At 38.2% G+C, this 25,660-nt stretch overlaps 1 protein-coding gene across 2 annotated transcripts in view; it reads right to left on the bottom strand.

Annotated features, from left to right (window-relative positions):
- Positions 1-374: 374 nt before the first annotated feature.
- Positions 375-25,660, bottom strand: part of LOC114658031 (zinc finger protein 883-like) — a 348,189-nt gene continuing 322,903 nt past the window's right edge. For both annotated transcript variants that reach the window (XM_028810049.2, XM_028810048.2), the window contains exons 2-3: positions 3,342-3,855; positions 375-3,220 (exon numbers count right to left, since the gene is read on the bottom strand). In XM_028810049.2, coding sequence (XP_028665882.2) covers positions 1,668-3,220; positions 3,342-3,816 — 2,028 coding nt within the window. In that variant the 5' untranslated portion in view covers positions 3,817-3,855 and the 3' untranslated portion in view covers positions 375-1,667. The remainder of the gene's footprint in view (positions 3,221-3,341; positions 3,856-25,660) is intronic.

Genomic DNA, 25,660 nt, shown 5'->3' with positions numbered 1-25,660 from the left:
CAAATAGGGCTAAATTGATTTGAAAATGGAGGAATGAAACATTCATTGATTGAATTTTGACAAAACTGCAGGATTATTATCAACACATCTGACCTGCTTCATAAAATAAAGAAGCTGACAGTTTTAGTCAATGGCGCTATCTGGTATAACAGGTTTGTCACCCCTACTCTTGCTACTCTGTCAATTTTTTTTTTGGATTTTATTGACAACAAATAACATTCCATACAAATAAGTCAAGTTTTACAAAACTTGGTTCAAAACAAATCAACCCCCACCTACATTGCTCTCTCAGTTTTGATCTGTTGAATGAATTAAGATAAACATTAGAATGTTATTTTACAAGGGTTTTGAAAGACAAAATAATAAAGACTTTTGCCTGTTCACTCATCACAGACTGCTGGATTCATGTTCATTCATGCACTTTGTACATATGCTTTCATAACATCAGAAGTAATGAGAGAATTAGAAAATACTGTTTTACCTCATGAACTTTATTTAATAAGGTACAAGAATACATGACTCTTAAAACACAGTGGCATACTAAATAAAATCAAAAACATATATTAAGATGACAAGATTAAAGTAAAATGGAAATGTTTCAACATAACTCAGATGTAGGTGTGGGTTAGCTTCCAGTTAGAGCTACAGTAAATCTGCATGAACTAAGGATTTCTGATCTACAGTATATATGGTTAAAACTACTTAAACTCCTATGTATTGACACCTGAACAAAAAAGGTTGCAAATTCACCAAACAGAATAACTTAACATTCTCATATCTGCTTAATTTATTTATGTTGAGCGGGAGCCAAAGCCTATCCTGGCAGGATTAGGTGCAAGGCAGGGATCAGTTCGAAGACACTACATTCATCCCAGAACTCAAACACACAAGAGCAATTAGGAACCACCAATCAACTTAACACACATAAAATTTGAGGCGAGGGAGATGAACTGGAGCCATGTGAGAAAAACCCACACAGATGTGGGGAACATGCAGACATAATGGCAAAAGATCATATGTAAAATACAAAGTTCCCCAAACCTAATTATGCAAGGGGCAGATGGAGCAGAGTTTTCAATAAATTATCTGCCACTTCAGACTACTTTCCTGTCTCTCAACATGTGGGTGTCATTCCCCATCCATCCATCCAGGCAGCAATCACTGGGTACAAACCAGGAAAAACACCTGGACAGAGCCATTGCAGGGTGAACACACACACACTCACATGTGTCAATTTAATAGTGGGGCAATTCGCATAACCAGCTTGTATTTAGACTGGGAGGAAAACCAAATGGACATGGAGGGAACACACAAACTCCACATAGGAAAGACCCAGGAAATCAATTATCAAGTTATTCAAAACAGCTCACAGAATCTACAATAAGTGGAATGATTATCCAGCCAGGACTGCACAGACACAGTATACCAAAAAACAATATGCAAACAGAAGTGGCAGCTCTCTCACTGTTAACAAATAGATGATGATACAAAAGGAATAAAATGATGTAATTAACTCAAAATATTTTGGAAACTATTCCTTAATGTTTTCACTAAATTTCTGATTTTTGTTATCCTTTATGTTTTAAAATCTTATTAAAAACAGTTTTCTTTCCTTTATGTAAAATACAAAACTTTCATGATGTGCTTAATCAGATAATTAATTACACTTAAGTGGTTTCTACATTGTGCGCCTTCTGGTGCAATTTGAAGCTACTCTGGTGTCGGAAGCTTGCTCCACATTTACAGTGATAAGGTGTTTCCCCTGTATGGACTCGCAAGTGGATTTTAAGGTGTATTAACTGAAAGAATCTCTTCCCACATTCTGTACAGTGAAAGGGTTTTTCTCCTGTGTGGATTCGCTGGTGTTCTATTAAGCTTAAACGTTTTCTGAATCCTTTACCACATTCGGTACAATGATAAGGTGTTTCTCTCATATGGATTCTGCGGTGTACTTTGAAGCTGAGCTGTTGACTGAAACTTTTACCACATTCATTACAATGATAGGGTCTTACTCCGGTATGAACTAGTTGGTGTTCTTTTAAGCGGTACATTTGCTTAAAAGTCCTTCCACATACACTACACTGAAACGCTGTCTCTTTCGTATGAGTTCTTTGGTGTACTGTAAGTCCATTAAGATGTCGGAAACTTTTTCCACACTCTGAGCAGTTATATGGTTTTTCTCCTGTATGGATTCTCAGGTGCTCCTTAAAGCTGTTGCGAAGTCTAAATCTCTTCCCACATTCAGAACACTGATATGGAGTTTCTCCTGTATGAATACGCTGGTGACCTTTAAATGTAAAAAATCTTCTAAAACTCTTTCCACATTCAGCACAACTGTAAGGTTTCTCACCTGTATGAATCTGCATGTGTTCCTTTAAGTGTCCTTTGAGAATAAATCCCTTCCCACACTGTGGACAATGAAAGGGGGTTTCTTTAGTGTGAAGTCGCTGATGTACTTTTAAGGAATTCAGCTGCCTAAAACTTTTTCCACATTCTTCACAACTATATGGTTTTTCACCAGTATGAATTTGAACATGCTCTTTTAAATGACCTTTACGAACAAAACTCTTTCCACATTGAGAGCAGCTATAAGGTTTCTCCCCTGTATGGATTCTCTTATGTTCTTTGAAATCACCTTTTCGAATAAAACTCTTGCCACACTCAGCACACTGAAAAGGTGTCTCCCCTGTATGAATTCGAAGGTGCACTGTGAGGCCATTGAGGTGCCGAAAACTTTTACCACATTCGTTGCAGTCATATGGTTTCTCACCAGAATGAATTAGTTTGTGATCTTTCAAATGACCTTTGCGTACAAAATTCTTTCCACATTCAACACAATGATAAGGAGTTTCCCCAGTGTGAATTCGCTGATGTTCTTTAAAGCTGCTGTGCCACCTAAAACTCTTGCCACATTCAGTACAACAATATGGGTTCTCACCTGTATGAATTCTCTTGTGAGCTTTAAAATTCTGTAAACTGCTAAATGTCTTTCCACATTCAGTGCAATTATGAATTGTCCTTCCTATGTGATTTTGTTTGTGTTTCTCTAGATTTGACAACCGTTTGAATCTTTTCCCACACTCAGAACAACAGTAGACTGTAGTTCCAGCAGGTATTTCATCTGGGTGTATAATCTTCATATGTGTCTCAAAAGATGAGGTAGGTAAAAATATTTTGCATTGTGGACAAAGATAAAATAATATCTCCTTGTTGTCTTCAACTGTGGAAGGAAAAGAAAATTGATTATTAATATGAGTTTTGTAATACCTGTAAAAATGTGAAATATTAATTAATTTCTCTTCATTATAAAATTTAATTATACAGTATTCTTGCAAACTTACCCATTATTTTACAACTGGCTATCTCTCTTAAAGCAGACTGTTCATTTACTGCTGTAGACATTTCTTCAGGCACATTGTTTTGTTGCCTCACCATGGCCTTTGTCTGTAGAATTCCATCCTTAGCGTGATCTGCATCATTGTGATCATGTTCTTCTTTGATTTGAATGCAGTTCAACTGACTAATGTCACTTGCAAAAGACTTTAGGTCTTCACTGAGATCACTGGAGACTTCACTTTTAACCAAAACTTTATAGTCATCTTTTAGTTCTTGCAATTCAAAACATTCCTCTTTAATCTGAAATGATTTCACATCACTCACTTCATTTTTAACTGGACCACAGTTCAGGCTGCATATCTCCTTCTTAACGTTCCATTCATCAACTACTTTTTGTTTAAAAATATAGTTCCCTTCCATTATAGGCCTTGTAAAGCATTCTTCCTCTACTGTCTCATCCTTCACATCAGTTAATTCCATTGCCACACTATCCTTTGGAATAATAAAAGTCTTTACAATCTGATGGAAAAGAAAAAGAGAACAAAACAATTGATGAAAAACTAAAAACTTAAAAAACAGACTTGTGTCCTTCATTAAAAAGAAACAAAATTGCCAAAATATACAAATATAATATTTGATCTCGACTGTTCTAATTATTTGAACCTCACCACAACAGAAAAATTGTGACTTATTTTTTAAACCTGTGCCTGCCAGCTCACACAGTACTCCATCCAATGCCTGCCAGTTCCCACATACGCTTAGCCACATTTGTCCTGCTCCCGCCCGTACCCTAAAGTTTGGTCCCGCTTCCCTCTGCAGAAACACATCTCTTCCATTAAGTAAAAAAGGTCATACAGTATATGGTTGATAAGCCTGTTTAACATTATCGTTTATGAGAAGGCGGATGAACGTTCCTCAATTTGGCCCAGTTGTCCTTTTCATTTTTTTGTGATGATTCTGCTCGTAAGTTTTTATTACAGATCATCTGATGGGACTTAAATAATTATCTCTGAGCACAAGTCCACATGTATTTTTCACAGATAGGAATAACAATAGAGTAGTGTAAGCAATGTGTCTTGTTAAAGCTTTGCAAGTAGGCAACCGCTTACTATTCTAACCTTCTAAACTTTCACAGCACTGTGCTCATTCAAAGTTCACCATAAATAACTAACATACTGTATGTGTCGCCACATCAGAGTCCACACATATGAGGCACCTCCTTGTTTTAGATAGATAGATAGATAGATAGATAGATAGATAGATAGAAAGATAGATAGATAGATAGATAGATAGATAGATAGATAGATAGATAGATAGATAGATAGATATGAATTTGAACATGCTCTTTTAAATGACCTTTACGAACAAAACTCTTTCCACATTGAGAGCAGCAAAGCAATGGCATCTGCTTTATAAAACAAGTATATAATCTTGCAAATAATATTATTATAAAATGATCAAATATTGATTCTTAAATAATAGCTGTTATTCAATAACATATTCAGGTGTTATGAATCTCCATGTAGATAACCTTCAACTAAACTGTTAGCCAAATTTATTTCCCTATTGGACATTTAAAATAATCTTGAATAGTAGAAATTAAAGATATAGACTCGTGTCTTTCTATAATTCTTCAGTTGCTTGAATTGTAGCGGTAAAAGAAAAAGAACCGGCCATCATGACTGATAACAGTACTATTATGGAGCTACTTCAAGTTGGCTGCTTTGAGAACACGCTCACTTTTGTATAATATGATGCTCTGAAAATTCCAATAATTGCCTGCTTACTTTCCTGGGAGAGATGCTTTGCAAAATGTTTTCATAGCAGCAGTATAGTGAGCCACATGCTAAAAGAGAAGCAGCACTTATTGGACTTGACAACACACAAACTTGTGGTTGATTAGGTCACGCAATAGAACAGCAAATTGGAAATGCTAGAAATGTTTTTGGAACAACAGCAAATCATCTCAGCAGCTCTGCACATAGGCAGCGAGGGTGCTCCTAGTGTGACTGGCATGCAATATGTTTGTCTGCAACACATCCGCCACAGGTGTCCAGTCATTTTCAATATGTGATTGTCACATAGAAATCTGCTGCCCTGGATGTTCAGCTGTTCACGCATCTGATTTCAGTTAAAGAGGACACACCACTTTATGGCAGATAGTAAAGTGCTTTTTCCACAGAAAGCTTTAACAGGCGCATTAGCAACATCTGCTGGATTGGATGCCAAAAAAAGAAGATAAGCAAAAAATCTACACGTAGTAATTGAGCAGGACTGGGATTCACAAGATTGATCCTGAGACTTTAAGAACTGATATCAAATTGTTTAAACAAAAAATCAAGACTGATTGGAAAATCAATATTTTAACATTAATTTTTTATTTAATTTGTTTAAAATGATCCACAACGTTAGCTTGGCAAATTTCTGTAGGTAAAGTATTCCAGATTTTAGGTGCATAGCAGCAAAAGACCACCTCACCACCTCTTTTAAGCTTGGTTGCAGGAATAACAAACAGACCACCATTCGAAGATCTGCGGTTACGACTTGGAGTGTAAGGAGACAAACATTCCAAAATATAGGACGGAGCAAAATTACATAAGGCATTATAAGCCATTAGTATTTAAAGTCAATTCTGAATGAAAAAGGAAACCAATGTAGTGATGCTAAAAATGGTGAGATGTGCTCAATTTTTCTTTTTTCTAGTTAAGATTGTGGCTGCTGCATTCTGCACTAATTACTGTCTTTCTTAGGTAATCTTGTTAGGAGAGCATTACAATAGTCAAGTTGACTAAAAAAAAGCATGAACTAATGTTTCAGCATCTGAAGTTATTAGAGGTCTAACTTTTGCTATGTTAATTAAGTGAAAGAAAGCAGTTCTAGTAATCTGGTTAATGTGTGATTTAAAGTTTAGGTCAGAGTTGATGATTGCCCCTAAATTCTTCACTTCTGACTTAATTTTTAAACCTAAGGGATCAGGTTTTTTTCTAATATCCTCACTATATCCATATTTGCCAATAACTAAGATTTCTGTTTTATCCTTATTTAGTTTGAAAAAGTTACTACTCATCCATCCGGAAATACTGATAAGAAACTCAATCACAGAGCTAAGAGCATTAGGGTCATCAGGTGCTAGTTATTAATAAAGCAGTGTGTCATCTGCATAGCTGTGCTTTGTGATAATCTGACCTAATGGAAGCATATAGATAGAAAAAAGCAGCAGACCCAGTATAGATCCTTGTGGTACACCATATATAATATCATTTATCTCTGAAATGTAATCACCACAACTAACAAAGAATCTTCTACCTCTTAAATTGAAACCAATTTAAGACTATCCCAGACAGGCCCACCCATTGTCTAAGGCAATTTATAAGAATGCCGTGGTCTATGGTATCAAATATTTAACTTAAGTCTAAGAGAACAAGAACAGATATACTGCCTATGTCCGCAATAATTCACAAATCATTTACTACTTTAACCAGTGCAGTTTCTGTACTATGATTTGTTCTAAAACATGACTGAAACTTATCAAGAATAGAATGTTTATTCAAGTAATCACTGAGCTGCTTAATAACTACCTTTCCTAGAATTTTACTTAGGAAAGTCAGGTTACAAATTGGTCTAAAATTGTCCAGCACGTTCTCTTTAAATCTGACACTATATGAGTCTTCCGTGGCATAACAGGCCTGGAGGATTTCTTAAATATCTTTTCAGGTGCCACTATGTCAGCTGCAGCTCTTACCTCAGCATTAAAATTTTCCACTTTATTATTAACACTATTAGTACTATTGAAGCGAGCACTAAAACTGGATTGATTGTTTAGAATATTAGCAAACATTGAAGATGCAGATGTATCAAAATAATGTTTTTTAATGATATACTTCATATTAGTTGTGGTTATCAGTATTTCTACATAAAATAATATACAGAAATGGTCTGAAATGTTGACATTCACAACCTGCCTCACATCCTTTTGAAATTACTAAATCCAACATGTGGCCTCCCTTATGTGTGGGCTGGCTAAATGCAAAATCAGATTGACGACTACTGTAAATTCAGGAATTCTCTTGCTTTTGGGTCACATTGGCTATCCACATTAAAATTAAAATCACCTAAAATTAGATACCTATCACAGTTTGTTGTTATTATGGACACTAAGTCTGAGAATTCCTCAAGATAAGATGCATCATACTTTGGAGGTCTATAAATGGATAACATGAGAGACTGGGAGATTCCTTAAATAATGACTGCTATATACCTGAAAGACTTGAAGGGACCAAAACCAGAATTTTTACCATTTAATCTGCTTAATTAGATATTTGCTAAACTGCCTCCTTTGTTGCCTTGGCAAACCGAATGAGAACATTTATAATTCAGGGGTGCTGCTTCAATTAATACTGCAGCAGCATTTGAGGTAAGCCATGTTTCACTAGGTGAGAGAAAGTCTACATTCCTATTACTGAGCAGATTGTTAATGTAAAAGGTTTTGCTGGTTAATGATCTAATATTTAGCAGAGCCATATTTAAGGACAGGTTGAATTAGTAATACGGTTATTCTTGTTAATGCTGCTTATCATTATTAAGTCAGAGAAAATTAGAAGAGAAACAGGATTTTATTTCAGAAAGGAAGTCAGGAAGGATGACAGGAGGAAGGGCAGAATTGGGCTTGGTGGATAAATACAGCTGGGTGTCATCAGCATAGCAGTGAAACTGAATTCCAAATCTCCTAAAGATAAAAGCAAGTGGTAGAAGATAATTAATAAAAGCGGGCCCAAAACTGAGACTTGGGGAACACCACTAGTGACTGGGGTAGGCTGAGATCTAAAATACTTGAGTTGAACAAATTGTGTATGACCAGAGAGATAGATTACAAACCAAGTGCAAGAAATATCACAGATTCCAATGGAGACTAATCTGTCTAAAAAAATACTATGGGACAGTATCAAACGCTGCACTCAGGACGAACAATGCCAAAATGGTCAGCAGCCTAGAGTCAGTGGCCATTAGCAAATCATTAGTTATTTTAACCAAAGCTGTCTCTGTACTATTGAAAGGGTGAAAACCAGACTAGTTTTCTGATTAGTTATTCTAGTGTTAATACAATACACATGTGAAGGTGAATTCAGAACAGAATTATCACATGCCAGCAAGGCATTATGGAAAACATTAGAACTAAAATTACATAGTCAAGGAATTCAGATTACCTTTGAGATATTTTCAGAGAGCACCGAATCTATTAGGATGCAACCCATCTTTCTCCTGAAGAGATCCCCGTTCTCCACAAAGCCAATATTTTGTTTTTGCAGAAGCCTCTCAGCCAGGTGTTCAAGGAGAGTATTCAAATGTAGGCTTCATTCAACCTTCTAACTAATGTGGGAGACCTTCTGTGAGAAGACCATAAAGGTTGATGAGGGTTATGCTGGTGTTTCCAGTGTTCCCAGAACGAGATATTTCATCTCGCAGGGCACCCTGATATCATCGGAAGGAGATGCAGTACATGGCTTATTTGCAACTCCGGTCTGTACTGGGAACTGAGAAGGACTTGTGTGAGGGCTCTGAGGGCAGATAAGGAGGCATTTGTCAGAGGAATCTGTGAGAAAGTGACACCCCGTCTATGGTCTAGTGACCAATGTCCTGCTTACAGGGGAATCAAAGCATTACGCACATCCAAATCTGTTCTTCAGAGAGTCACAGTCAGGGCAGGTGATGGAACGGTCCTAACGGATGCTGCTATAGTTGTGACCCGCTGGGCTGGCTACTTTGAAGAGCTGTTTAAAGCTGATCATCCAGCTAGGATGTTGGACATCTCTGGATCCACGGTTCTTGAGACTAATTTTCCAATTAGCTGTAAACCACCCAATCTCACACCGAGACTGCACAGGTGTTGAACCAGCTGAGGGTAGAGAAGGATACAAGGATCTGTGGTGAACTTCTTCTGTCTGGTCTCCTGTCTCCGAAAACATATCTAAGGTAATTTGTTTATTTTGACTATCTATCTCTGCTCTTAACCCCTTCCGAAATGCTACTGCTGTGCTAGGACATGATAATTGTTTAATAAAATCTTCCATAAAAGTGCACAACATAAATACTGTAATAACCAATCTCAATGCACGTAGAAAATCTAGGCAATACGGCATAAACATCCATCCATCCATCCATTTTCCAACCCGCTGAATCCGAACACAGGGTCACGGGGGTCTGCTGGAGCCAATCCCAGCCAACACAGGGCACAAGGCAGGAACCAATCCCGGGCAGGGTGCCAACCCACCGCAGGACACACACAAACACATCCACACACCAAGGCCAATTTAGAATCGCCAATCCACCTAACCTGCATGTCTTTGGACTGTGGGAGGAAACCGGAGCGCCCGGAGGAAACCCACGCAGACACAGGGAGAACATGCAAACTCCACGCAGGGAGGACCCGGGAATCGAACCCAGGTCCCCAGATCTCCCAACTGCGAGGCAGCAGCGCTACCCACTGCACCACCGTGCCGCCCACGGCATAAACACCAATAATTTAATTAAAATTACTACTTTAGATGAACAATGTATTAAAACTATAAAAACAGATTATAGATTAACACTAGAATTACCAGAGCCTACAAAAAATCTCGTAGATCCGTCCCACCTTAAAACGCTTCGCACTTCTCCATCAGCGTCTTTTGTCCTTCAAATGTGTTGATAAGCAGCAAACAGCAAGTAGTCTGCTATCACATCCCCCCACTGGCACACAGTTTTCTCAGCTCAAGTCTGCTTACCTACTTGTCAGTTACTTAGAGCTGTATAGAGTGAGAAGTAATGTAAAATGACACCTTTTATAAATACTATACCGTTATTTGGAACACTTGCATTTCATGTGTGTTCCGTGTCTACAACGATCTATGCACAGTAAACACATCGTTAAAACAGAAATGTTTTTCATGTTTTAGTAATAACTGACAAAATGTAGGCATGAAGTGTATAATGTGTGAAGCCTGAATTCCAAATACCTTTATACTTTCACAAAAGATAAAAGTATAACAGAACAAATGCGCTTTTTGCTAAGGCTATAACCGAAGAAAAAGAAACCAGGTTAGTGCTGCATGTTGCCCTGCCTTCTTGGGTAGTATACTGGTTAGAGCTGCCGACTCCAACTCATAAGGATCTGTGTTCGAGTCTTAACGTCTTCCAAAATAAACGTTTTGAGTAGTGAGATGTCCTTATTGTTAATATTATACAATAAAAGCATACATTTGATTTGCGACTGTAACAGCCGCTGTAAATGTATAGTACTTGTCAAAGTTAGCATCTTTTTTTTTAGTTTTACTAGTTTTACTTTATTTACTTATCTTCCTACAGCATAAAGTCACAAGTATACTGCAGAGCTTCCTCTGTTTGATTTTCAAGGGCATGCTCACAAATTACACGTGTAATGCCACGAAAAATACCTGCTGACACTTTAGTACGTGAGCAATGGCACGAGAATGCAGTTAGACTTTTTTGGGGCACATACACCACGCTAGTGTTTAGATCTGGACGGTGTAGCGTTGGCGAGCTCTGTAAGCCGTGCTGTTTCTTTGAAGGACAGGTGATTGGCAGGATGACGCCGGACTTTTGCCTTTACGCCTGGTGCAGCTGCGTTGTTCTTTTATGTTAGTCGACATTTCTTGTGGGGAGGGCTTCTGTTTTCTCCGATCTGAGTTCACCTCTGTTATTGCGCGTCTTTATTTGAAAACAGCAGTGTCAGATCGGGGCAAGCGTGAACGCTAACTTTGACAAGCACTATAAAATTACAGCGGTTGTTACAGACGTAAATCAAATGTATGTTTTTATTGTATAATATTAACAACTAGCCAACGCGCGGCGTAACATACGCCGCATAATTATGTATTGATGGGTGAACACTTGCTGAACGACACAGTTGTCCAAATGGGGTGGGTTTGTGGATACCACTGTGAGTGAATGAAAAGATGGACCTCTGGAGAGAGCAACATACAATTGTCCGTGACTGAGAGCGGGATCGTCTGTGACGATGGAGGCCACGCTGGTGAAAGTTACTTGTTCATCAAGGTGTAGCGAGTCTTCGTTGTTGACGCTTAATATAGCTTGCGTACTGAGTTGTTCCGGAGTCACAGTTGAGAAACACTTTTTTAATGTCTTTTAAGCACAGGGAAAAAAATTAACATGTGAAACATCCGTAATGTAATAAGCAACCAAGAAAAGTAACATTGCAACAACGCACGCTACGATCCGATCGCTGTAAACAGAAGTGAAAACAAAATCGAGGCCGGTGCATTCTTTAACTGCCTTGTAGCGCAATGGTAGTGCTGCTGTTTTGCAGTAAGGAGACTGTGGAAGCTTTTGGGTTCGCTTCCCGGTTTCTCCCTGTGTGGATAGCGCTTTGAATACTGAAAACAATGGTATATCAATGTAATGAAGTATTATTATTCTTATGCGTCCAGCGCTCTCTCTCTCGCGCACCTGTATGCGTGTGTGTGTCGCTCGCGCTCTCTCGCTGCACGTGTTCCTGCAGGCATACCAGTAAGTGAATGAAAAGATGGAACTCTGGAGACAGCAACATACAACTGTCCGTGACTGAAAACTGGTTTTGGTAGATACATTCACATCTTTTTGAAAGTTTGGCCCTGTGCCTTATTAATTGTCATTGCAAAGGCAAATCTAACAGGAAATTGTCTTTGCTCAGATGCACGCTCTCTCAGCAGCACGCGAGCTCCCTCCCCCTCTGTCTCTCAGAAGCATGCGAGCCCTCTCTCTCTCTGTAACATTGCAGCAGTTGTATAAACACTTTTTTTTTAAATGAGTTTTAAGCACAGGGGGGAAAAACCCAGGCTCCCTGCATGCGCAGGCTCTCTCTCTCTTTATGTAAAAGCCAACCAAGATAGTAACATTGCAGGAGTTCACCATTTTTAATCAGGCGACTGACAGTAGTGGAGTCAGGCACAGAGAAGGTCAGCTGCTGAAAAAAGCGTCTCGACTGTTGCAGGGCGGTGAAGCAGGAGAGACGCTAATGAAAAAGAGGCACAGGGCTTATTGGTTTTTAAAGACTGCTTCCTTCATTGTGTTTTAACCTCAGTTTTAAAGGATTGCGCGGCTCTCTCTGTCGCGCTGCCTGTGTGTGCGCGGCTCTCTCTCTCGGGCTGCCTGTGTGTGCCTCTGTCTCTCTCTCGCGCTGCCTGTGTGTGCCTCTGTCTCTCTCTGGCGCTGCCTCTGTGTGAACCAAGGTTCCACTGAGGTTGACTAATGAAAAGTCAACGTGGCTCAGAGCTGCATGTGGACTGTGGCACAGACAAACAGAAATGATGGCATGTTTTCCGAGGCGTCGCGTCCGAGTTGGTGGGTGTGGCTCTACGAGTTGTCGTCGTATCCAATGGTCTTAGAGTTGGTGGGCGTGGCTCCTTCCTGTGTGCGCCATGGGTGTCTTACTTGTCGGCGGCTTAGTGAATCCACGCCCCTTCCGGCGTGCTTTCCATGGGTGGCTACTTGTCTTCTGGCTTAGTGAATTATATATATATAGACTAGCAAAATACCCGCGCTTCGCAGCGGAGAAGTAGTGTGTTAAAGAGGTTATGTAACCATATATATACATAAACATATCTACATATACACATATCTACATATACATATACAAATTTACATATCTACATATATATACAGTGGTGTGAAAAACTATTTGCCCCCTTCCTGATTTCTTATTCTTTTGCATGTTTGTCACACAAAATGTTTCTGATCATCAAACACATTTAACCATTAGTGAAATATAACACAAGTAAACACAAAATGCAGTTTGTAAATGGTGGTTTTTATTATTTAGGGAGAAAAAAAAATCCAAACCTACATGGCCCTGTGTGAAAAAGTAATTGCCCCCTGAACCTAATAACTGGTTGGGCCACCCTTAGCAGCAATAACTGCAATCAAGCGTTTGCGATAACTTGCAATGAGTCTTTCACAGCGCTCTGGAGGAATCTTGGCCCACTCATCTTTGCAAAATTGTTGTAATTCAGCTTTATTTGAGGGTTTTCTAGCATGAACCGCCTTTTTAAGGTCATGCCATAGCATCTCAATTGGATTCAGGTCAGGACTTTGACTAGGCCACTCCAAAGTCTTCATTTTGTTTTTCTTCAGCCATTCAGAGGTGGATTTGCTGGTGTGTTTTGGGTCATTGTCCTGTTGCAGCACCCAAGATCGCTTCAGCTTGAGTTGACGAACAGATGGCCGGACATTCTCCTTCAGGATTTTTTGGTAGACAGTAGAATTCATGGTTCCATCTATCACAGCAAGCCTTCCAGGTCCTGAAGCACCAAAACAACCCCAGACCATCACACTACCACCACCATATTTTACTGTTGGTATGATGTTCTTTTTCTGAAATGCTGTGTTCCTTTTACGCCAGATGTAACGGGACATTTGCCTTCCAAAAAGTTCAACTTTTGACTCATCAGTCCACAAGGTATTTTCCCAAAAGTCTTGGCAATCATTGAGATGTTTCTTAGCAAAATTGAGACGAGGACTAATGTTCTTTTTGCTTAACAGTGGTTTGCGTCTTGGAAATCTGCCATGCAGGCCGTTTTTGCCCAGTCTCTTTCTTATGGTGGAGTCGTGAACACTGACCTTAATTGAGGCAAGTGAGGCCTGCAGTTCTTTAGACGTTGTCCTGGGGTCTTTTGTGACCTCTCGGATGAGTCGTCTCTGGGCTCTTGGGGTAATTTTGGTCGGCCGGCCACTCCTGGGAAGGTTCACCACTGTTCCATGTTTTTGCCATTTGTGGATAATGGCTCTCACTGTGGTTCACTGGAGTCCCAAAGCTTTAGAAATGGCTTTATAACCTTTACCAGACTGATAGATCTCAATTACTTCTGTTCTCATTTGTTCCTGAATTTCTTTGGATCTTGGCATGATGTCTAGCTTTTGAGGTGCTTTTGGTCTACTTCTCTGTGTCAGGCAGCTCCTATTTAAGTGATTTCTTGATTGAAACAGGTGTGGCAGTAATCAGGCCTGGGGGTGGCTACGGAAATTGAACTCAGGTGTGATACACCACAGTTAGGTTATTTTTTAACAAGGGGGCAATTACTTTTTCACACAGGGCCATGTAGGTTTGGATTTTTTTTCTCCCTAAATAATAAACACCATCATTTAAAAACTGCATTTTGTGTTTACTTGTGTTATATTTGACTAATGGTTAAATGTGTTTGATGATCAGAAACATTTTGTGTGACAAACATGCAAAAGAATAAGAAATCAGGAAGGGGGCAAATAGTTTTTCACACCACTGTACATATATACATATAAATATAGACATACATATATACATACATACATACATTCACATATATATATATATATATATATATATATATATATATATATATTCACGGCATTCGAAGTCTGTGTCACAATCTGATAGTGTGGGTGGTTACCTACCAGGTAACGCTTTGTGGTTGGCCAGCAATCTGCTAACATCCGCCACGGTGCCCTCAGTTTGTGAAGAGCAGATCATAGAATAGTTGAAATAGTTTACTGTCAAATAAATGCAAAGAGTACACAACACGTGTTTCGCCCTCATTCTGGGCTCATCAGGTGTACACACTCCACTGCACTCCCTCTCGGGAATCGAACCTCGGACGTCAGCGTCAGAGGCGATGCCCCTAACGTTGCGCCACGGCGTGTGGTTCGTTTATTTGACAGCATGTAGATCGGGGTAATTACATTCACGGCATTCGAAGTCTGTGTCACAATCTGATAGTGTGGGTGGTTACCTACCAGGTAACGCTTTGTGGTTGGCCAGCAATCTGCTAACATCCGCCACGTTGCCCTCAGTTTGTGAAGAGCAGATCATAGAATAGTTGAAATAGGAGTGCAGTGGAGTGTGTACACCTGATGAGCCCAGAATGAGGGCGAAACACGTGTCGTGTACTCTTTGCATTTATTTGACAGTAAACTATTTCAACTATATATATATATATATATATATACTGTATATATACATATCTACTTATTGGCTCCTGTATTTAGGATATAGCGGGTTGGATAATGGATGGATGGACATTTGTATGCATAGCCCTATTTGCCCGTTTTCGTTTTTTTTCTTTCTTCAGTAATATTTCAGTAAACCCGGAGCTTGTCAGTTCAAATCCTGGTACTGACACCACTGTGTGACCCTGAGGAGGTCACTTCACCTGCCTGTGCTGCAAAAAACAAAAGTAATGTAACAAATTGTACCTCAGATGTTGCAAGTTGCTGGAATAAAGGCACAAGTAAAATAGATAAATATGTATTATACACATAGGAACTATTAATTTATTTTCAGTTAAGTCATCTGCAGCAAACCTTTATAAATGAGGGTTTCTCCTTTTTACATAGTGCAAACTGTTTCTTCTTCATTGACGTTTTCTCTTGGAGAGCTTTTTTCATTTCATTGAAAATTAAAGCAGCAGCTGCCAAAATATGTAGCTTTCTTATTAATTTTTCAACATTGTGTAAAATAAATTTATAAAGTAACATAAAAGGTTTAAATACTGGTTATCCTTTTACACTAAAATATTACTAAAGAGATACAAAAAAAGTAAAATGCATATGTTATTTTTCTTTAAGGAGATTAAATATTACTGAAGAACGAAAAAAAAAACTAAAAATACTGTGTAAGCATACATATTAACACATGTGCAATTAAACGTGTGCATTTACGGGGTGATTTCTCAGGCTTAAAAGCTCGCCTTTTATTAAAAAGGTAAATGCAAACTGTTTTCATTCTGAAGGGCACAAACCACATTAGATTTCAGATGTTAAACGCGCAAAAATGTCGGTACACCAGATAAATAAGCGCAACATATTATCAGTTGTATTGTATGCTTACAATACATATAGAAATGTGCTAATCGTTAACTAATATTATGGGATGGTGTTTTTCGACTCGCGCCTTGATTTAAACGATTGCATTTCTTGGTGGGTTTGTGTAGCTTATTGTCAATATCTTTACACGTCTTTTTAAGACTTAATTTAAAAAGGTTTTCTTTTCTTCTTAATTAAAATTTAAAAGCAATACTTCACCGCTGCGAAGCCCGTCTAGCGCTGACATCCGAGGTTCGATTACCGTAAGTGAGTGCAGTGAGTGTGTACGGCTGATGAGCCAAGAATAAGGTGGAAAGACGTGTCACGTACTCTTTGCATTATTTGACAGCAAACTATTTTCAACCATTTTATGACCAAGTTGTGCGCTGAGCTTACTCTTGAGCATGCAACGTATACTTGGCCATGTGAAAAGAAAATCAAGAACAGCAAGACCGCGCCAGCTGCGGAGCTCAGCTCGGAGCGAAATGAAGTGAATGAAATGAGGTGAATGGGAGGGGAGATGATCACGTGACTCCAACACCCGCCTTAACTCTCCATCCCTCCACAAACACACAAACACAGTCTCTCGGATCCCAACTCTCCTTTATATATATAGATAAATAGCAAAATACCCGCGCTTTGCAGCGGAGAAGTAGTGTGTTAAAGAGGTTATGAAAAAGAAAAGGAAACATTTTAAAAATAACGTAACATGATTGTCAATGTAATTGTGTTGTCATTGTTATGAGTGTTGCTGTCTTTTATATATATAATATGCACACACACACACACATAAACATATATATACATATACATATATATATACATATCTACATATACACATATCTACATATACATACGTATATACACATCCACATAAACATATATATACATATACAAATTTACATATCTACATATATATATATATATAGACATACATATATACATACATACATTCACATATATATATATATATATACTGTATATATATATATATATATATACTGTATACATATATATATACTGTATATATATATATATACTGTATATATATATATATACAGTATATATATATATATATACTCTATATATATATATATATATATATATATATATATATATATATATATATATATATATATATATATATATATATATATATATATATGTACTGTATATATACATATCTACTTATTGGCTCCTGTATTTAGGATATGGCAGGTTGGATAATGGACGGATGGACATTTGTATGCATAGCCCCATTTGCCCGTTTTCGTTTTTTTTCTTTCTTCAGTAATATTTCAGCAAACCCGGAGCTTGTCAGTTCAAATCCTGGTACTGACACCACTGTGTGACCCTGAGGAAGTCCCTTCACCTGCTTCTGCTGCAAAAAACAAAAGTAATGTAACAAATTGTACCTCAGATGTTGTAAGTTGGTGGAATAAAGGCATAAGTAAAATAGATAAATATGTATTATACACATAGGAACGATTCATTTATTTTCAGTTAAGTCATCTGCAGCAAACTTTTATAAATGAGGGTTTCTGATTTTTAGATAGTGCAAACTGTTTCTTCTTCATTGACGTTTTCTCTTGGAGAGCTTTTTTCATTTCATTGAAAATGAAAGCAGCAGCTGCCAAAATATGTAGCTTTCTTATTAATTTTTCAACATTGTGTAAAATAAATGTATAAAGTAACATAAAAGGTTTAAATACTGGTTATTCTTTTACATTAAAATATTACTACAGAGATACAAAAAAAGTAAAATGGATATGTTCTTTTTCTTTAAGGAGATTAAATATTACTGAAGAAAGAAAAAAAAAATTAAACAGCCAAATGGGGCTATGCATACGAACTTAAAAGGTTTAAATAAAACAGAAATATATATTTTATTTTTACTTGGTTAACTTGTGGAGGGTGTATCCTGTAGCAAAGCCCTAATTTTTTTCGTGAAAGCCCGTTTCAGTCAATAAGTCTTATGTGTGTGTTTATGTATGTGTGTATATATATGTAGATGTGTATATGTAGATATGTATATATATGTATATGTATATAAATGTTTATGTGTGTGTGTATATTATATATATAATATATATATATATATATATATATATATATATATATATATATATATAAAAAGACAGCAACACTTATAACAATGACAACACAATTACATTGACAATCATGTTACGTTATTTTTAAAATGTTTCCTTTTTTTTTCATAACCTCTTTAACACACTACTTCTCCGCTGCGAAGCGCGGGTATTTTGCTAGTATATATATATATATATATATACATATACACACATACATGCAGTTTCAATAACATAGAAATCAATATAAACATTAACATCATTATCATATGAGAATATCAAGTAATACATAAGAAGCACATTTCATTTAAATATAAATTATTAAACAGTAAAATCTTCTTCTGTAATTTGCTACCGTGGCAATTTGTGTGTCTGTCCAGGATTTTAAATCACCTGTAGCTCGCAAACCGTTTCACCTATTGACTTGAAATCTGGTACACATATAGTACGTCACGTCTACTATCCGCTTTATGGGTGATGATTGTATTACTCTTTTTATCTTTATTTTATTTTATTGTAGAATCAACTCCTATCTGCGCACACCAGGGCGGCCGTGGGCGGATGCGTATGGTGTATTCACTCCGTTATCGTGCATTGCGCTGTCACTGGTATTTTGATAAAAGAATTTGAACAACATATAAGAAGCGTATAAATTATTAAACAGTAAAACATTAACATTTAAGAAGTAAAGTTAGATTAAGTACTACTGCAGTGCCTTCGGGTATACCTCATTTTTTGTTTGACCATTACATGCTTAAATGTATACATTTTTTGGTGTACCTACCCGAGAACACGCGACATATAACCGAGCGTGGGAGAAGCATGGATTTTAAACACGCGTTGAGTTCATCTGCTGGTCTCCCTCGTGGAATAACTGGTAATGTTTGACTAAAATCTACAGCGAGTAAAACGACATTACCTCCTATTTTTTTTTACGATCTCTGAGATCTTGCTTTTTTCGGTTCAAGGCTTCATAAGCTCTTTTATGTTCTATGGTGTACTTATCCCAAACCATCATCTTTGAATGTTGCAAGACTTCGCCTTGTATGTAGATCGGGGTAATTACATTCATTGCATTCCTAGTCTGAATCACAATCTGATTGTATGGGTGGTTACCTGGCACTGTAGGGTTGCCACCCGTCCTTTAAAATACGGAATCGTGCCGCATTTGAGAATGAAATTGCGCGTCCCGTTTTGAATCAATACGGGACGGGATTTGTCCCGTATTTTTTTTATCATTTTTTTTAAAGCAGCGTCTCATGCAAATCATCCCACACGCATTTTATGAAGATGCCTCCTTTCCTACTTTTGATTGGGTAATACTTGATGTCATCGTTAGTTTGATTGGTCTTTTTAACTGTCCAGTGTGGAGGGCGGGTCTTTTAAGTAGAGTCTGCAAACTGTTGGCACTGAGATGTGGCGTCAGCACCAGAGTTGAAGCCCCTAACGTTGCGGTCACCAAGTCGGCTAACATCCGCCATGTGCCGTCTTTCAGTTGCGAGAAGCAGATCATAGAATGGTTGAAACTGTTGCCCCTAATGTTGCGCCACGGCGTGTGGTTCGTTTATACCTCGTGTCTTCTCATTAAACTTTTATCTCGCGAATATGTTATTGCAATCCGCAGCGGGAGCGTTTCTATAAACTTAATTTAAACTTACGTTTTACACCGCGCTTTGTTTCCCTTATGAACATGCTTGTATGCTTCACTCGCTCCCTTCTCAATTGTTTAATTAATTTTTTGCTCTTCGCTGTTCGCGGCTCTTCCTTCATTTCCCCCTACTTCGTTCTTTTATCTCGCGAATATGTTATTGCAATCCTTAACGGGAGCGTTTCAATAAACTGATTGAAAATAGTTTTGCATTTACCTTTTTAGTAAAAGGCGAGCTTTTAAGCCTGAGAAATCACCCCGTAAATGCACACGTTTAATTGCACATGTGTTAATATGTATGGTTACACAGTATTAAAAGACAGTGAACAACGTCAGTTACCTTTGTTCCCGCGTTTGATAAAAGGCGAGCTTTTAAGCCTGAGAAATCACCCCGTAAATGCACACGTTTAATTGCACATGTGTTAATATGTATGCTTACACAGTATTAAAAGACAGTCAAAAATTAACGTCATTTACCTTCGTTCCCGCGTTTGACTCGTGCTGTAAATCTCTTCCTTGTTTTTAGTTCACGTGATTACGTAGGAGGCGTGATGACGCGATACGTGACTCCGCCTCCTCCATTACAGTATATGGACAAAAAATATGTTCCAGTTATGACCATTACGCGTAGAATTTCGAAATGAAACCTGCCTAACTTTTGTAAGTAAGCTGTAAGGAATGAGCCTGCCAAATTTCAGCCTTCCACCTACACGGGAAGTTGGAGAATTAGTGATGAGTGAGTCAGTCAGTCAGTCAGTCAATCAGTCAGTCAGTCAGTCAGTGAGTCAGTGAGGGCTTTGCCTTTTATTAATATGTATAGATAAAAGCGCACTTGTTCTGTTATACTTGTACTTTTTGTGAAAGTGTTTATTTGATATTTGGACTTCAGGCTTCACACCAGTCATTCTCAGTCACGCACACCACTCACATCTACGTCCACAGTTTTCCCAGTCTCGTTCGCGCACAAGTTCTGACACGGTTTTATATACAATCATCAGATTCAAATGTTAACAGTTCCCACACACAACTGCTGACTCCCAATCAAGAGCTACTGGGTTCGATGCTAGCAGCTTCTCAAGTTTACCGTTTTGAGTAGAGAGCTGCTGTTATTGTTAATATTATAAAATAAAAACATACATTTGATTTACGTCTGTAACAACCGCTGTAATTTTATAGTGCTTGTCAAAGTTAGCATTCACGCTCGCCCCGATGTGACACTGCTGTTTTCAAATAAAGATGCGCAATAACAGAGGTGAACTCAGATCGGAGAAAACAGAAGCCCTCCCCGCAAGAAATGTCGACTCACATAAAAGAACAACGCAGCTGCACCAGGCATAAAGGCAAAAGTCCGGCGTCATCCTGCCCATCACCTGTCCTTCAAAGAAACAGCACGGCTTACAGAGCTCGCCAACGCTACACCATCCAGATCTAAATACTAGCGTGGTGTATGTGCCCAAAAAAAGTCTAACTGCATTGTCGTACCACGGCTCGCATACTAAAGTGTCAACAAGTATTTTTCGTGGCATTACACGTGTAATTTGTGAGCATGCCCTTGACGATCAAACAGAGGAAGCTCAACAGTTCACTTGTGACTTTATGCTGTAGGAAGATAAGTAAATAAATCAGCTTGCATGTTATTTATTTGGATCAAATAAAGACGCGCTATAGCTATTTATCTATCCCCTTAGCTATTTTTATATATATTATATAATAACAGTTATAAAGACACTTGTTCATGTTAATTGCAGTCTCAATTGTTAAAAGTAATATTTTAAAAGGAGCATCCCACATGAAAATACAACGATCTGATTGACTGACAGTGCATACCACTTTTTATGGTTAAAAAAAAAATAACACTTTCTTTCCAGCGGGGAATCGAACTCGGGTCTCTAAGGCGCAACAGGCTTGCTGCGCACTGATTGGCTGAGCAGTCTGTGTCAACTATCAGCGACTTAGTATGTATCGTGATCGTGATTTAGAGAGAATAAAAGTGAAAAAAAAAACGGAAACTTTTACAAGTCCTATAAATGTACACCGTGTGTTACAGATGCAAACCAAGTGTATGTGTGTACTGTATAATATTAACAATAAGAGCAGCTCATTACTGAAAACAGCGAATATAGGAGTGAGTTGGGATCGAACCGGGGGACTCTTGATTACACCGGGTATGTTTTATTACAAGTCAACAAATCTTACCACTACTCAACAGAAACTACTGTGTTTTCTTCAACCTTTTGTGAAAGTGTTTACTTGATCTTTGGACATCATGCTTCGTATATTATATAGTTTATGCCTATATTTTGTCATTTACTACTAAAATATGAAAAATGTTTCTGTTTTAAAAATGTGTTTACACAGATTACTGTAGAAACGGAACACACATGAAATGCGTGTGTTCCAAATAACGATCTATTATTTCCACTCTAAAACTCTAGCAGTTCAGTCACTCCCAGATAATCAAACAAGGCATGAGCTGGGAAAACTTAGAGAACGACTTAGAGAACGTTCTGCGACGGTGGGGGATGGAATAGCCGGCTGCTTGCTGGCTCGTCTTAATTGGCACATTTGGAAGACAAAAGAGAGGTGAGAATGGTTTTAAGGTGGGCCGGATCTACGAGTTTTTTCGTAGACCTCTGGTAATTCTAGTGTTAAACAAAAAATACACACAGAGCGGCGCTAATAAAAATAACTTAGTTCCTGTTCCAAATATCAATAATGCACATAGTATTCATCTCTGCCCTCCAAAACATTAAATATGGCTCTATTAAATGTTAGAGCTTTAACTAACAAGACGTTTTTTATCAACGATCTTATTAGTGATAAAAAAATAGATTTTATTGCACTAAGTGAAACGTGGCTTAGCTCAGATGGCGCAGCTGTTTTAATCGAATCAGCGCCTCCGGATTACAGTTTTACTCGTGCAGATCGCCAAGGAAAAAGAGGCGGTGGCTTGGCAAACATTTACTCAAACCAGTTAAAATGTAAAGATGTCAGTTTTGGTAAATTCAAGTCCTTTGAATATCTCGCCGTTGTTATCCATGGAGATTCTCACGTTCTAGTATTATCCGTGTACAGACCTCCTAAATTCAACGCGTCTTTCTTTGAAGAATTCTCTGACTTAATGTCAATTTTAATTACGAACTATGACACACTCTTAATAGTCGGAGACTTTAATTTTCATATAGATAATCAGTGTGACCAAAAAGTAAAAGAATTTATGAACCTCCTGGACTCTTTTGATTTGAGACAGCTCGTTAATCAGCCTACACATAAAGCAGGTCATACGTTAGACTTAGTGATTACTAAAGGACTAAAAGTTGATATAAAGCAGGTCATTGATACGGGTCTATCAGACCATTTTCTTCTACTTTTTAATATAGAAATAATGATAGAAAACACTCATGAGAAGCATATTGTTAAAAAACGCTTCATTGACTCATCAGCAGCTTTAAAACTTACAAACATTCTAAGCAATCAGTCCGTTTATAGTGCCTATAATAGCGAGGATAATGTAAATAGTAAGGTGGAAAGATTTAATACTAAGGTGAGAGCTGCTGTTGACATAGTTGCACCTGAAAAGACAGTTAAAAAATTTTCTAGCATTGTTATACCATGGAAGACCCAAAGAGTGTCTGATTTAAAGAGAACATGCCGTAGAGCTGAGCGTAAATGGAGAAAGACTAAACTAACTATCCACTATGAAATATTAAAAGTTAAAATAACAGAATACAATAACACAGTCCGTCTTGAGAGGCGCTGCTATTTCTCTAAGATTATAAATAACAATGCTAGTAATCCCAGAGTCTTATTCTCGATGATTGATCGTCTGTTAAACCCAGGTAACTCAAAGGAATGCCTCCTAAATACTTCCAGTAAAACCTGTGAGGCTATCGCTGTATTTTTCAATCAAAAAATGAATGATATTAGAAATAACATAGTATATCTCCACAACACTAAGGATCCTCCTAAACCCCAGTATTCTGTTATAAACAAATTAAACTCTTTCACTAGGATAGATTTACATAAAATAATTTCTCAAATGAAACCCTCCACCTGCGTCCTTGACCCAATACCAACAAATTTTTTCAAAGAAGTATCGGGCGTGCTAATTGATAATGTTCTTGACATAGTAAATTCGTCATTAGATACGGTGGTCTTCCCAGACTGTCTTAAGACTGCTGTAGTTAAACCCCTACTTAAGAAAAATAATCTCGACCCTTGTGCTCTTGAAAATTTTAGACCCATCTCTAACCAGCCTTTCTTAAGTAAAATTCTAGAAAAGGCAGTCATTATGCAGTTAAATGAACACCTCAATAAACATGCTATTCTTGATAAATTTCAGTCAGGTTTTAGAACAAATCACAGCACAGAAACTGCACTCGTTAAAGTAGTAAATGCAGACAGAACCATCAGCATCAAGTGACTCCGTGAGAACCCTAACTACAAAGAGGACTATTTCATTTATGTAAGGTAGAATGCCCAGAGGGGACTGGGCGATCTCGTGGCCTGGAACCCCTACAGATTTTATTTTTTTCTCTAGCTTTCTGGAGTTTTTTTTTTTTTTTTTTCTGTCCACCCTGGCCATCGGACCTTACTCCTTTTCTATGTTAACTAATGTTGTCTTATTTTAATTTCTTATTTTGTCTTTTATTTTTCTTTTCTTCATTATGTAAAGCACTTTGAGCTACTTTTTGTAGGAAAATGTGCTATATAAATAAATGTTGTTGTTGTTGTTGTTGGTGGTAAGGCTGTTCTCCAGGCATTGCAAGCAATCTTTGCTTCCATTTGCCTTTGTTGTTTTTTGTAAAGCTTTCGACTCAATTGATTGAGCTGCCCTGTGGGACATCCTGAGGCTTCACGGGATCCCCCCTGAAGTTGCTTGATATCATGGCTGGCCTGTACACTGGTACTGTGAGTGCTGTGCAGAGTGGAGACGGAATCTCTGTGTTTTTCCAAGTTGATTCTGGGGTTCATCAGGAATGTGATCTTGCTCCTACTATGTTCATTGCTTGCATGGTCTGGGTGTTGGCAGGGTTGTGGGGGGGGGGGTGTGGGGCATCTGTTGGTGAAGAAATATTCACTGATCTTGACTTTACTGATGATTCAATGCAGGCTCTGCTCGGAGCTCTTGTGAGACAGAGAGAGGAGTCTGAGTGTCTGGGCTTGCAAGTGTCCTGGATAAAAACCAAGATCTAGGCCTTTAATGACCTCTTGGGCACAGCCATTAACACTGTGTCTGTCTGTGAAGAGAATGTTGATCTTGTTGAGAGGTTTACTTACCTTGGCAGTGACATTAATGTCTCTGGTGACTCTTCCCATGAACTCATTAGACAGATTGTGAGAGCACGGGGTGTTATGAAGTCACTCCTGAGATCTCTGCAAAATGACGAAGGTCCAAGTCTTTAGAGTACTGGTGCTTCCTGTTTTGCTATATGGTTGAGAGACATGGACACTATACAGTGACCTGAGATGAAGACAGGACTCCTTCGGTACTGTCTCTCTTTGGAGAATCCTTGGGTACCTCTGGTTTAACTATGTGTCGAATGAGTGGTTGATCACAGAGTCCTAAATGAGGCACATTACCTGCATTGTGAGGAAGTGTCAGTTATGGCACTACGACCAATTGACGCAATTCCCCGAGGGTGAACTGGCTTGCAGGATCCTCACTGTTGAAGACCTGAATGGCTGGAAAAGGCCAAGGGGACGCCCATGTAACACCTGACTGTGGCAGATAGATGGTTACTTCCAGGGATGTGAG

The sequence above is a fragment of the Erpetoichthys calabaricus genome, chromosome 9 (assembly GCF_900747795.2).
Source record: "Erpetoichthys calabaricus chromosome 9, fErpCal1.3, whole genome shotgun sequence".
Classification (NCBI taxonomy): domain Eukaryota; kingdom Metazoa; phylum Chordata; class Cladistia; order Polypteriformes; family Polypteridae; genus Erpetoichthys; species Erpetoichthys calabaricus.
The sequence above is the reverse complement of the archived record's forward strand: the minus strand, read 5'-3'. Positions and strand labels throughout refer to the sequence as shown.